This window comes from Haemaphysalis longicornis, unplaced genomic scaffold, assembly GCF_048455015.1.
Source record: "Haemaphysalis longicornis isolate Haplotype H1 unplaced genomic scaffold, Haemaphysalis longicornis Haplotype H1 scaffold_6, whole genome shotgun sequence".
In the NCBI taxonomy this organism is placed as follows: domain Eukaryota; kingdom Metazoa; phylum Arthropoda; class Arachnida; order Ixodida; family Ixodidae; genus Haemaphysalis; species Haemaphysalis longicornis.
The window spans coordinates 42,345,025-42,359,909 of NW_027526407.1; the positions used below are offsets into that span (position 1 = coordinate 42,345,025).

The 14,885-nt window shown below is 50.2% G+C and overlaps 1 protein-coding gene across 4 annotated transcripts in view; it reads left to right on the top strand.

Annotated features, from left to right (window-relative positions):
* The window catches only part of LOC144142524 (G1/S-specific cyclin-D3-like), a 429,137-nt gene that overhangs the window by 365,783 nt on the left and 48,469 nt on the right, over positions 1-14,885 (top strand). For all 4 annotated transcript variants that reach the window (XM_077674105.1, XM_077674104.1, XM_077674103.1 and 1 more), the window contains one exon: positions 333-548. In XM_077674105.1, coding sequence (XP_077530231.1) covers positions 333-548 — 216 coding nt within the window. The remainder of the gene's footprint in view (positions 1-332; positions 549-14,885) is intronic.

A 14,885-nucleotide genomic window follows, 5' to 3' on the forward strand; every position in this document is an offset into this window, starting at 1 on the left:
TGTACAATGTATACATCCCGTGAATGGCACAAGAACACCGGGTGTCCTGGAACAAACGTCCCAAATTTAGGAGTGTTGTAAGCTGGGCTATTTGGTACTGCTCCACGGCGGGTAACAGCGCCGAAATTGGACGAAAGCACGAAAAGGGAGAGACACGCTTGTTTGTGTATCTCTTTTGGTGTTTTCGTCCAGTTTTTCCGCTGTTACCCGCCATGTCCCAAATCTATCCTTTACGCCCGTCGCGCCACTGCGATTTGAATGACGTCACTGGGCGTCACTGACGTCACTGCACCTGTCGTCACTGATGGCAGCGGCGCGTATTTCTCTCGCAGGTGTGCGAGGTGGAACTGTGCCGGCCCGAAGTGTACCCGTTGGCCATGAACTGTCTGGACAGGTTCCTCTCGGTGCGACCGGTGCGGAAGTGCCAACTCCAGCTGACCGGCGCCGTTTGCATGCTCCTAGCGTCCAAGTTCCGCCAGACCAAGCCACTGTCCCTGGAGCGGCTCTGTATGTTCACCGACCACTCTGTCACCAGGCAGGAGATTAAGGTGAGTTGGCGTTGCCGCCTCTGCCCTTTGGACCTTCCCCGTTGATCGACATTCTTCCAGCCAACGAGGGGGTAACGTGCTCGTTGATCTTGCGATAAGGTCTGCAGTACTTCTGCAATACAATGACAACCTACCATTCTCCCTTAAGAAGAAAGTGTATGACAGCAGCATTTTACCGGTACTCACCTACGTGGCAGAAACTTGGAGGCTCACTAAACGGGTTCAACTTAAATTGAGGACGGCTCAGCGAGCAATGGAACGGAAGATGATAGGTGCAACGTCAAGGGACAGGAAGAGAGCGGAGTGGGTCAGGGGACAAACGCGTGTCAAGGACATAGTAGAAATTAAGAAGAAATGGGCCGGACATGTAATGTGAAGGAAAGATAACTGTTGATCATTAAGGGTAACAGAGTGGATTCCTACAGAAGGCAAGCGTGGCAGGGAGTGGCGAAAGTTAGATGGGCAGATAAAATCAAGAAGTTTGCCGGGATAAATTGGTCGCAGTTAGCACGGGACTGGGATGATTGGAGATGTATGGGAGAGGCCTTTGCCCTGCACTGGGCGTAGATAGGCTGTGATGATGATTATGATGACTTCTGCCGCTGGTGGCAGAAACATTCGTTGATCTGTTCTGTGAGAGTGGTCCCACAGTACTGGAATCCATGGGACGGTCGGGAGGCCTTTGCCCAGTCGCCAGAAGAATCAGGACCTCCCGTTGACCGCTGGTCATGTGGTTCTCCCACAGCTCAGAGATGGGAAATTGAAGAGGAAACGTCTAGGTTTTGTTCACACGCTTTGATGATGCGAGGTTATGAGTAACATTGGCATTTCACAGGCTATCGGTTGGGGTAGACTGGAGTGGGGTTCGGTGCGGGGAAGTGTTAGCTTGAAGCGACTGAACTGCTTCTGTGCTTGCAGGAGAGCGGATGCCTTTTTGTTTGTTTAGTGGGCACTTTGGTCTCCCGATTCCCCGGCTAAGCAGAAATCGAGAGCCCTCGAAAACAACACGCGTGTGGGGCCCGTCGTGGGAAACGACGTCATCACCGTGTAGTCAGCGTATATACGCGCCGCTCCGCGGCGGCTTGAAACCTGCAGCCCTCGAGGACTTTAAAAGCCGAGAGGGGAAGAGGGAACAGGGGAAAAAGAGCACAAATGCGCGCATCAATCATGCGAGCTGTCGGCGGCGAACCGAGTCGGTTGCCTTCTGAGCCTGCCATGTCTTGGATTGTAACTCTATATCGAGCCTACACTGCACTTGCAAAGTGCCCTGCCACCGTGGGTCGCAGTGCAGGAGCATGACGACTCGAGGAAAGGAAAAAAAAAACAGTAATACCAAAAAAAAGGAATGGAAAGGACTTGAACGTAGTAAGGTCGACGATGTCTCCTGCCTACAGAGATAAGTGTACAGCGCCCAGTACTAAGAGCAACGTCCTCCTAAACTGGCTCCTGATAGCCGTTCGCGGCTGCGGCGCTGAGGGCAAGTGTACAAAACTGCCTGTTCCCGCAGTTTCTGTTGCTTCTTATTTTTTCCTTTTGTAACCCCTTCGTCTTCGTAACACGGCTTCCCCGACTCTACAGCCTTCTGCTGCTGCTGCTGTAAAGGTCTGTCGCCAGGAAGGCCATTGATGGATTGTGCACACAAATACGTGTTGTGGCGTGGAAAAGAAACAGCGCATATCTAATCGGCCAAGATCCCTGCAGACGTCGTCTCCACGCATTCACCGACTTCAAAAGGAACCGCAGAAACCTCGCCTCGGAGCGTTTTTTTTTTTTTTTCCTGCTCCTGTGTAGCGCCTCTGCTTCGCAGATGGGCTGGGTTACCGCGAGAAACACAGTAAGCGATCAGTGTTTGGAACAGAGCAACACTTCTGGTGGTTTTGTTCCAATCATTCGCCAATGGCAAGTTGAAATATTGGCTGTATAATAGTACTAGTAGAGAACCTTATCTCGCAGAGGTGTGGGTGTGGTTCCTCAGTCCAGGAGCACTAGTGACGATTTGGCGACCTCTGCCCAGGAGACCAGTAGTTGCTGGGTGTCCAGGCTACCGCTGGTCATCAGGTTCACCCACAGCTCGAGTGAGGAAAAGTGTGAGGACAGTGGTGGGAGGGTTCTATAACAAGTGGCGAGAGTGCGAGGACATTGCACGCCTGACAGAGAGTACAGCAAACTGAAGTAGTTGGTGTCTTAGACAGTGCCGAAGCGATAATGACAGTTCTTTTTTTTTTTGTACAGGGAGATGTAGTGTTCGAAAGACACGAGGCTTTACAACCGCGCACTAATACGTCACCTTCACCAGGTCGCTGAGGTGTGGGGAGATTTCGAATCTATACCAGTGTCTTGCGTTTCCATTCAATCATACAAACGAAAAAAAGGAGTCGGGGGATAAGGAAGAGAGATACGTTTGTCTGTCAGTCAGCGGAGAGCTATGGCAGGCTCGTAGACGCCACGACGGGTAGCTGCCCTCTATTGTCGGGTTTAACTGTTTCTATGGCACTCGTAAAGCGGCCGCCGAAGGCGGCAATGACGTGTCTTGATACGAGATGGTTGAGAGACATTGTAAAGCGCGGCCGTGACACTGTCGACCAGTTACCGCTAGGAAAGACGGGACACCCCGTCATCGTCGTCGAAGGAAGTTCCGTGCTCGCTGCTTCAGCCGCCTTCGCAGCAGGCCGGCGCCCCGATGTAACCCGATGCCTTCGAGGACCTCCATCATTACTACAAGGAGCGCGCGATAACAAACAAGGGTTACCCGCTCGCCGCTCGGAGTCGCTGGTAGACAAACAGAGGGCGCCTACTACGACCGGCAGTCAGTTTTATAAGGCTTCATCGTGACCCCTGAGGGAAGCATGTTGGGACGCACACAGCCGATCCCTTTGTCGTTTCCATTAGAGGGGGGAACGCTTCGCTGCGCCGTACAACGTCGTACAGCTTAAGATATGAGTGTTTTGGTGCTTCTTCAGAAGCAGGGGTAGTCGTCGAAGCTCCGAAGTTTATTACGGGCCTCGAGCGCCTTGATCAACGAAGCTTGCCGCCTGTGTGGCGCCACCGCGTCGGGCTCCAAATCGAGATAATTGGTCTGTAGTACGTTTCACCGAATTTTTCCCTGAAAATTCTCCCTAAGTGAATTAAGGGGCACGAAAAAAACAAGCAAACAAAAAAAATCTCAAGCAAAACGAAAAATCGTTTGAAGGAATTTCGTTCTAACGAGATTTCACTGCCCGTGGGAAATTCTTTTCGGGCGTACTGCTGTATACATTTTGAGTGGTTATAATGAACATTTGCATGTTTGTTCCCTTAGCATGAAGTTCGCTCGTTGTATATTTAGCGACCACCTGAGCTTCTTGAGGCACTGCTGGAGACAAAAAGGGATAACCAGGGCGAAAATTAATGGCACCAGGGCTCATTTCAAAGAGAAACGCTGCGTAAGTTGGCGCGCTTCTTAGCGGAGAAAACAGGCGCGTTTTGATATACGAGCTCTCCAAAACGCGTGCAAGCCTTACGGGAGTACGAAAGCACCAATTAGTAGGCGCCAAGCTTCGGCTCGCGCTGCACTCCGGATAAGAAGACAGCCGCCCGTGAAGCATCCTGTGCCTACAGCGGCTGTTGCTGCTGACCCCGCGGAGGATCATGGGAGATTCGCGAAGGAATGTGGATGAAAAGGAGGGGGGAAAGGGGAGGGCACTACGGAGCGCCCCGCGTCGAAAGAACAACACGAGCGGCCAGAGGGCTTCTCCAGCGCGGTCCGTCGGGTGGAAGTGTGGCCGTGAAACATCCGTCTGTGCCGTCCACTTCCGGTTCTCCTGCTGGCAGTAGGTCTCCTCCGTTCTTGCAACAAAGCGGCACAGAAGGGCGAGGATGCTGGTGCACTGCACGCACCGAGTGAAGGGCGGTTTGCGGACAAACAGGCGATGCGCCGGTCCTGCATATCTTGGAGAGCGCGTGCGCCATCTGACCTCAGCAGCTGGGGTGGCAACGCCTTCTTTTTGGTCTTTCTCTTCCTTGCTTCCTCTCTCTGTGGGGCATCCTCCAGAGGCGAGAAATGCGCCCCAAGATCGTCTCCTACTCTTTCTCTTCTTCGCCGTTGTGCGTCCTCATTGACCCGCAGTTCGTCTTCCCTCGCCGCCGGGCCCAGCGAGCGTTGGCTTCAGTTTCGTTTCTCGGAAACGATGGTAGACAAACAGACGCGCCCCCGGGGAAGAATTTCTTTACGAGGAACGACGTACACACCCTTCTCGCCTCACGCCTTTGCCGACGACTGCGTGCGTGCTGCCAGAGACTTGGCTCCCTTTGTCTGGACGCTGGGTTCTGGTCTCGCGGTGGCGTGGCCTACTCCTGGCTCTCCTTCCGTTATTGTTTCGATGACGTGTCCGGCCCCTTGCAGCTCCACGCTTTCGGACATATTCTCTCGCTTCTCGTCAGCTGCTGTAGCGGAAGCCGTGCCTTAGACTGTTCCCGGCACCGATCTTACCATTGTAGCCGTTGCTTCACTGAGTCGCGTTCGAAAGGTTATTCTCTAACCGGTATTAATCGACCAGATTTAGGGGAAATCGGTCGATTACTAACCGGTATTATGTGCACCTTGTATACTGCCTCGGAATAATTGGGTTCATTGATAAAAATTTCCTTAAACTTTGATACGGGTGGTGATGGTAGGGCCTCCACACTACAGGAGGTGTCTCTAGACCAAGATGCCTTGGTGCTGGCTGGCTCTCTTGACTCTCTCACCCAGTCTAAGCTGGTCTAGGGAGTTTAGAAAAGCAAAAAATCGCTTGCGAAAGGGAGGATTGTGCTGCTTCGCTCCAATCTCTCCAGCCAAGAGTTTGCAAATGCTGCTCCGTTTAATCTGGGCTATTGGGAAAATATTGTTAGCAGAATACCATGCGCTGCAATTGGTGCTCATAGCAGCCGGTCTGGCTTAAATCGTGCAACCGAGGTTGAGCTCTACGCGTGGCACTCCTTAGGGAGTCCCAACCCCATTCTCTTTTTTAAGGGGCGAAGCCGCTTTGGGGCTCGGACTGTCGGCGTCTCCTGTCGTCGTTTCGTGTAGTCACGGTGCTAAAACACCGGGACACTCGTTTTCCAACGCCTCGCGCTAGAACGTAACGCGTACTGAAAGAACACACCAGGGCACTCGTTTTCCAACGCCTCGGGCTTGCAGACAATTTATCGAACGCCGTTTGGTAGAAGAAACGTTCTAGCCTCGCGCTAAAACGTTTTATCTTCGCGGCAAAAACGCGTCATAAAAGAACACACCGGGGCGCTCGTTTTTCAGTGAATTAACACACGTTTATTGAAAGAAAAAAAAAGAGAGAGAGGGAGAGAAGTCCCCTTTACATGACCGGAAACCTCGGTCAAGAGTCGGAAAAGGTATAGGAAGTAAGGAGTGGGGAGAGCAGGGAAAGAAAGGCATCCAGAAGCCGTCCTCAATGCTGGCTTCTCTGATGAAAATCAGCAGAGTGTCCACTCAACGCCTCGCGCTAGAACGCTTCGTGCTTCAAGGACACCAGACTTTCACAGCGAAGCTGTGTACCTCTAGCCCCCAACGGTTCCATCTCCGTGGGCAAAAACGCCAAAACGCGAGGATACACTTATACGCTGCATGCTTCGCCCTTCCGAAGGTTTCACGTCAGTTGAGATGGTCCAGGATTTTTTTTTTTACTTTATATTCTTTCGCTCGAAGACTACGCATTTCGTAACTCCATCGTCGACTGCTGAAGGCGGCAAAAAACCAGTGCCACTGTTTTTCCCACCGGCGCACGTGTACAACATTCCCACCAGAGTTTCCACTGAATTCCTACGGGTTAACCCTTTCTGACAGAGTAACGCCGAAATCCCCTCCCCAGACCACAGGCTTTCCTCGTTCCTCATTCCGTCCTCTTTGATCATCTCCAGCGGATGCGAACGGGTTGCCGCAAGCCAAAGCGCTTACTTACAGCAGCATCGCAACAGACTGGACGGAAGCGAATGAATTCGAGAAAAAAAACCCGCCGCTCTGGCCCATGAAACGAGTCAAGCGAGAACCGAAACTAGTCGTGGGGACGTCCTGCCGTTTTGTGTTTTAGAACCAGTTGGGCTGCCTTATTTACTGGAATCAACCCCGCCGAGCGAAGCATTCGGTCCTCTTCCTACAAACTCTCGTGAATGGTTCGGCGAAAGAAAGGCGGCGACCCTTTGTGTTTTCGCCGAGCTATGCTTCCACTTTTCTTGTTTATCTCTCGGCCGCCACGCCTCGCTGGTAAAGGAATCGGAAAAGCAATAAACAGGGAAACAAAACAGGTCCCAATATTATGGCCACCTCTTCGCCCTCGCCCCCCTCTATTTTTGTCTACGGCACCGCCGTGACGTTTCCATTCCTCATTTTAATTTTTTTTTTCCACTGCGGAAGATAAGAAATCTCGTTTTTCTCTTACAGATATTTCGATTAGGATAACAAAGGAAAACTGGTCTGGGCAACACCCTGTGGGTGGGATTTCGCGGGCAGTGGAAGCCATCATAGCTCCGATAAGGAGGAGGAAGTCAACTGGGGCACTGATGAACATTATCATCATCATCGATATCGTATTCGTCATCATCATGTGAACATGTAATGCGGGGCAATGACACATCGAACATCAGGGTAACACAGTGGCTACCGACATGCAGGACTATAATTAAGTACAAGATCACTAACTCGATGAAGGAAGGGGTGGAATCAGGGAACTTCGGAGGCCAAGAATTCACCAGGGCTTCGAAAGACTGGAATTCGGCTGGCGGAATACGGGGAGGTCTTCGTCCTGCAATGGAGACGAGCATGATAATGATGATGAGGAGGAGGAGGATGAGAGTTGTTGAAACAGGAGCAAGAGAGAGAGAGAGACAAACATTTATTGTACTCAACGAGGCCCTGTTAAGCTTCTTAGTTGATGTCGCCGCCAGTTTGTAACTAAAGTGAACTGTGTCCGGATTAAACGACAGGCCGGATTAAGCTCGCTACTTGCAAAGACATTTCGTTGGACGTTGCAGGTTAACAAAACAAAAGCATTCGAACAAATAGCGCTTACGCATCAATGTTAGCGACCTCGCATCGGTATCCAGTTCGACCGGCTGCCATTTATCGCTGCTGCCGTCCGCGGCAGTAAACAAAAGCACCCGCGTTTCTGTGTACTACGCCGAAACGTCCGTTGTACATCCCATTCAGGGGGACATTTTCATTCGCCAAACAAAGCGGCATTCCCAGCATTTTCGCCCAAGATCGGGGGGAGAAAGAGATAGAGAGAGAGAGGAGGCAGCAAGAAGGGGTTGTGTGCTTGAGAGGAAGGGGAAGGGATAGGGAGTTGAAATAAGCCGACGACCCAACTGGATATGTTGCCGCTGTGGTGCATAGGAATGTAGACGTCGTATTTCAAGTCGCTCTCGCCCCTCTCCGCTCCCCTCCCTCTCTCTCCCAGAGCTCCCCTCGAGCCTTCTTCTGATTGCCTCGCACCCCCCAACGCACAAACGACCCTTCCAGCCGCTCCGAGCACTAACCGAATGTTTATATGAAGCAGAAACGAATGCGCGGCTCCTTTACACAAAAACCCTTTCCGGACTATACTCGGATACAACTCAAGAAAAGTGCGGCTTTTCCTCATCAAAGGACCCCCTTCCAGCCAATGGTGTCGCCGTATCAACGTGACGTCGCGGTAGACCGCCTCCACGCCGCGCTCACGGAAGAAATCACAAAACATGTTCTTCCGCGCTTCCGGACTTTTACCAAAATGGCCGCCTCCGCTGTTCGCGTCAAACCGTCGGCGTCGTCGGGCTCTCTGAGGACGATTTTTAGTGCCGTTCAGTCGTATTCATTGTTTGCGTGTTGTGTGCAGTGTTCTTAACATGCTCGGTAATGACAATCGCTACGGTGTTTTTTCTTCTGCTTTGTGAGCGCTCGCGTTGCCGGTAAGCAGCCGCCGCTGCAGTTACTGCAGTACGCTGTATGATACGAAGCTGTCGTCGTCATCCTGTGCGGGCGTTTGGCCTTGAGCGTGAAGTACCGTTCTACCGTTTAGTACCTCCTGTGTCTGTGCTACCCACGTTATCGCACCAGTGTCTGCGACAGGGGGCGATAACTCCTTGTTTATTTCTCGTAGATTACGCCAGCAAGTTATTAACGCCATGGACAGTACGCACGGGGCGAAACGCAAGCCACGCGACGGCGCGCGCTGCATTTCGTTAAAGCATATATGTCGAGCCGTGTGTCCCAAGTTCATGTCGGGCGCAAGCGTATTCGCCCAAATTGTGATCAAGTTGCCAAATACAAGAAGCAGAATTTTCGCACTTTTTGACCGTGAATGCGTACGAGCTGTAGCTTAGCTACGTGATGGGATTTAATATGCCACCTTTTCTATTTTTTTTCTCGGTTACGCTGAGATACCATTGTTAAATGTGTTAATTGCCACAAGTATGTTTTTGTCGCCTGTTTTTTGTTGGAGTGCCTTAAGTTGTTGTTTCGGACAAAAACCTTTGTGAATTAAATACGAATAGGCATCTGCTTTGAGTTTGCATTGTCTATGATAATTAAGATTCCACAGGAGTGTTACCACTGTAAGTTCAATTTCATTGTCCCGTTTATGCTTTGTGAATGAGCTGTGGTTCGCGATAGTGACATTGCATTAGCTAGATTTCACCGGTATGACCAGCTGCAACAATGCATGTGAAGACATGAAACGCAGCACTGAAATCAAATAAACCACCTTTCAGCTTTTTCTACACATGCGCATGCATATTGTTCACCAAATCAAATTCTTGCATGAGATGTGCATTATTGAAGCTATATAGACACTGCCCGCCTTGTGTTTGTCTCTTAAGTAAGAAGCTGCTGCTGCAATGGTCATCTGCATGCACGTGCTCTAAATTCAAAATAGAGCATTCAGGGTGGAAAACAGCTCAGCATTTCATCCATTCTCACTGTTGCGTCACAAGTGGCCGCTGGAGCGAGAAGCTCGCTGCTCCAATTCAAATAGCAAGCTGCTGCTTGCCACAGGACTGTTCGCAACTCAACTCGTGCAATGTCTACACATATATTAGGAGTGTAAATCACAATGACAGAACATGAATTGATGCCCACTTCATAACACAGGCAATGAAGTCTGTTTGAAGGGTTACGTAGTGATCTGCACTGATTGATGACATGTCGGTTGAGTTGATGCATGGAACCACACATATGATACACATCGCTGCACTGAAACTGGTCAATGCATATCATACTTTTCTTGCTACGCAAAGGCAAAATCGGATCATATGTTCAGGAGGAAATTTATAATCTCGCCAAATATGCACTACATGAAATGATTCCCATACATGGGAGGATCGATTGAAACCAACCTTGTTTCCCCTTCCCAAAGCTTTGGGGATTGTTTTTAACATTGTGATTCTGCATTTTATCCAGTGGAGTAGGCAACAGATAAAACCTATTTATCCTAAGTCGTGCGTAAGACAGCAGATAGCTAAATAGAATCAAATTAGAAATAAAACACCGAAGCAACGTTTCTTGTCCTCACTGCTGTATCCTGTCAGATTTGGCTCAGACAGCTAAACAGATGCACTGCTGAATTATGCATAGCAAATGAAACGAGCAATAAGACACTTAAACAGATTTATTTGTTCTCAATGTTCTACAAGAAGACAACTTGGCTCAGCCAGCCACACGGACACACAATGTTCAGTTACATGCTTTCACGTAGGCATTTAATTTGCAACTTTGTTTCTGCATCCAATACACCCATAAGTGTCCAAACAATGTAAAAAACGTGGGGTGAAAACTCGAGCTAGCGTCTTTTCCTGTAGGTGAAACTTGCCTTTATAGCCATTTATATAGTGTCGCACAAGGAGCCGTAGAGCCACACACTGCAGATGATTCTGCTTGAAGTGAATTTGCGAACTCGCTTGACTCTGCTTGCACACACCTCATGCTACACATGCGAATAGCCATCCTCCCTGTGCAGCGAAAACTATCGCATAGTGCAAGCGTGGCCCTGCTTCCAGAAAATAGTTTGGAACAGTGTGGGTTTCCTCTAGCTCGAGATGTACAATTTTCTTTTATGGATACGTCTGCCACGCAGTGTCTTGTCAGGACTGCATTCATTCGGCCTAATTCCTGCACCACACTTGCAACAAATGCAATCAGAAACCAAGCACTGCAACAGCCTTTTCTGATTCTCATAGCTACATGTCAAGGCAACCAGTCCTGAGCCAGCACCACACAATACACCGCTCGGTTCACTACAGCAAATGATATCATGCATCGATTGTTGAAATAACTTGTCACCCTCACTGTCATACTGGAAAATCCCTGTCGACTCTACAACACAGCATACAACATTCAGTAATGGCAAATGAAATAAAAACCAAACACTGCAATTCCATCTTCTGATTCTCATAGCTACATATCAAAGCAATCAACCATGAACAAGTTACGCAGCACACACAGGCAGCTCAGTTAACTCCAGAAATAAGTCTTAATAACGCACACAAACAGCATGTCTGGTCTTCTCTGCTGTCTGATGGAGTTTCTTGCTCCTGCAGCTATGGAAACACACCTACTTAAGCTAAATTGCGCACTCCACACTAACTGAAAGGGGCAAAGGCGGCACTGGCGAATAGCTGGCCGCCTTACACATCTTCAAAGGACTCGATACCAGATAGGTCACTGTCGGAGTCCATGTCATCTTCATCCAGATGGATTATAATAGGTTGAACATGCGCACTTGCTCCACCGTCTCCCCTGAACTTTGTTTCAATGCTGATCACATGCTGAACTGCGTTTGCCCAGTGTTGAGCTGTTACCTTGGCAGCTTCTTCCCTCAGGAGCACCTCTACATCTGCCAGCTTAAATGTGGCATTTCTGGCTGCGACACCTCGTTTCATCTGCGCCCATATGAGCTCAATGGGATTGAGCTCACAATGGTAGGGTGGGAGCCTAAGCACAATACATCCTGCCCTTTCAGCTGCACCGTCAACACGATATTTGATGTACCGTGTCTTTACAGAGGTCACAAGGCTGAGGAGCTCCTTTTTAAGCATTTTTTCATCCCAAGCAAGTCCTTTGGACGTCAGCCAGTCCTGAACGACCTGTTTGCGCGAAGACGTCGTAGGCACTGCTTCTTCCAGCCGCGAGTGGTACGAGGCATTGTCCATGACAATTACACTACCTTGTGGCAGTTGCGGCAAAACGGCGCCAAACCACCTTTCAAAGCGGGTGCCGTCCATCTCCTCGTGGTAGTCGCCGGTCTTCGTACCCCGAAAGATATCCAGGCAACCACTGACGAAGCCGTCCTCGCTGCCGATGTGCGTTACAATCAGGCGCTGTCCTTTCCCTGACGGCTGCTTCAAACCTGTCGTCAGACCACGCACGAAGGCGTCGTGGTGGGAAGCAACCGTCGTGTCCGTCCAAACAGTCGATAGCGTGTGTCCCGCATTCACCCAGGTTTCATCAAGGTAGAAGATTTTTCGACCTTCCATCCTGTACCTGGCGACGTCGTAGAGGTACTTCTGCTGCCACGCGACAATGTCGTTCCGCTCGATCAGCAGCGACTTCCGGCCCCTCTTCTCATACCTGAACCCGATGTCATTCAGCAGGCGGCGCACAGTCCATGGCTTGAGAGGAGTAACATCGCCGCTAGCGTTGAAATCCGCAGCAATTGCCTTCACTGTCGGAATCTCATTGCTGCGAAAAAAACGATGCACGGACGACCGCAATGCGCACTTCGTTAAGTAGTCGTACACTTCTGTGCGTCGTCTCTTTCCGGCGCTTCGCGGGCGCTTTCGGGAGGGCGTCGCAACATTTCCGTCGTTATTTTTCATCTCCTTCTTCACGTCCATCACCAAGCTCACGCTGACTCCAAGAAGATCGCTCACGGTCGCGGCCGTTTCTTCAACGCTGCGCTCTGGGTGAAGATGCCGCAAACGAACGTACGCGTTCCGGATCATCTCCCGTCCGCAGCTGCAGATGACACGGCCGCTTTTGTTTTTCTTGTACCATCAGCGTGGCGTAGATGGCAACGCACCACAATTCTCAGTCGAGAACGATGAAGCACATTCAGATGCGACTTCTTCGGGATCCATGGCGGGAAATGGGGCCGGCAATGCATAAAACCAGAAGCTGCCAGAAGCAAGCGGCTGAGGGTAAACCCGGAAGAGCAGAAATTCACCATCAGGAATATAATTGAAACTCGCTACTGCAGCTGACGATAAATTCTTTCACGCATTGCATTAAAACGGGCACATAAAAAATTTTAGCTAAGGTTTTTATCTCCGCTCAAAGTGAAGGCGCCCTTACGAACTACTTTTCGGCACGGACGCATTAAGGAAAGCGTGGCTCCGAGTGCTGCCCGCAGGTGCAATGCGGTCGGCCACGACGTCACCTTGATAGAGCGACACTATTGGCTGGAAGGGGGTGGTGGAAGTGGGGGATTAGGCGACGCCCCTTTTTTCTTGACTTGTATCCGAGTATAGAAGACGGCCACGTTACGTACGGCGAAGCCCGCTTTTGGGGTCTTTTCTTTGCGTGGACAACCGCCTTCCTCGGGCCGTTTGTAAAAATGAAAGGTTCGGGGCTAGGTGCGCCTCAAAAACAAGTTGACATGTGACAGATGCGAGGTCTGTTCTGACGCCGAGTCGTTGCTGCCGAAAGGGAATGCCCAAATAACGACACAACGAAAAGAAATCGCCCCACTCCCTTCCTTTTTTTTTTTTTTTTCTTCGCGTTCTTCCTTTTTTTGAGTGAGCTACGAACATTCGGGGTTCAACTTGCTCTCCTGGCCCTAAACAACGGAGAAAATGCTTTCGTCTGCGTGCTTTGGCGGACGTTTAGGAGGATTTGAGTTTACTATACGAGGCCCTACTAGAAGGAATAGGACAACAAGGAAGAGAATTGCGCCGCCCCGTCCGCTTTCTCGACCGGCAGCGACCAGTTTTAGGATAAATAAATACGTCGCATAAAGAAAGAGGCAGAGGGTACGGACAACAAAACTTGTCCCGGCGGATAACTTTCGTTTTGTTACATGCGTATGCGTCTCCCGTTCGCTTTCTCACACTACAGTCAGACGGAGAAACCGTGAGACAACCGATCCCCGAGTGATCTCAAAAATGGCTGCCTTTCTCCAGCCGGTTGACTGTACCCTCTCGAGCGGGAGAGAAAACAAGGGTCGCTCCTTCCCGTCTCGCGAGCCATTTCTCTGCGCTCCCATTGTGAGTCGCATTAACGCCTTTGGTCCGTTTGTTGCTGCGGCGTGAAGCGTTTATTCGTTTCGTGAAAAAAAGAAGCGGATGAAATGGGGAAGCGTTCCTCTGTAGCTAGAGCCCGGACGAAGCTGACCGATTACACGGCTTCGTCGTGGTCCCTGCGCTTGGGAAGAGTGCGGACGCTCTTTTGCCCGCTCTACATTGGCGTCGCTAGAAGCCCATCAGGCAACGGGCATTGTTCGACGGTGCCCATTTCGCGCGGCGCCCCCTGTTTTATTGTCGCTGCCTGTGTTGTTGTCGTCAACAGCTCTCGTAAGTTATGGCCCTTAACTCGCTTTTTTCTGCCGCCGGGGAAGACAAGTGGTGAAAACTCGTTGCAACGTGCCCTCCTCTCGAAAAGAAATAGGCGCGTTTAGATTGGGAGGTTGTCGCGTTGAAAAAAAAAAAAAAAAAAAAACAAACAAACACGGGTAAGGCGGATTCTCGTTTGAGTCAGGTGCCCCAGTAGCTGGCTTCTGTGGGCTTTCAGCAAAGTCGACTCGATAAAGAAAACAAATTTTGAATGCGTCTAAAGGAAAGTTCTTTTCTTCTTAAATACCCCAGTTTATTTGGAATCGGGAAGTATTGTGTGGGAGGTTCGCTGGTGACATTGTAAGGTAGAAATTTAAGCTGTCAAAGAGCGTCATGGAATACAGCAATGCCCTGAAGAAAACATGCCAGAACGCAATTCTTCGCGTCGACATTGTTCCGAAATCTAATCCGTAGCTCTCAGCTCCAGTGCTTCTCATAGGCTAAGCCTAGGAGCGAGGTACTGAACCCTAATTTCAATCCTGTATTTGGGATTCCTATCACAGAGCTAAAGCAAATAACAACACCATTTCAAACTTTTTTGGCGTGCCAAATGTTATCATTATGCGCCGACGCGGTAGGTTACCGCTCATTCAAAGCCGGAAGTGTCGACCTATAGGGAAGAATGATTCATGGGTGGGAAAAAATGGGCGTGGCCCCTCCAATTCCGAGATGATATGAAAGCCACAAAGAACGGCCAAAGACAGCAGACCGCAACGAAAGATGAGTGACCACAATTTCACATTCGCTTCGCGCCAGCGCGACGGCGCGTTGTTGCGCAGTTCGGTTCAC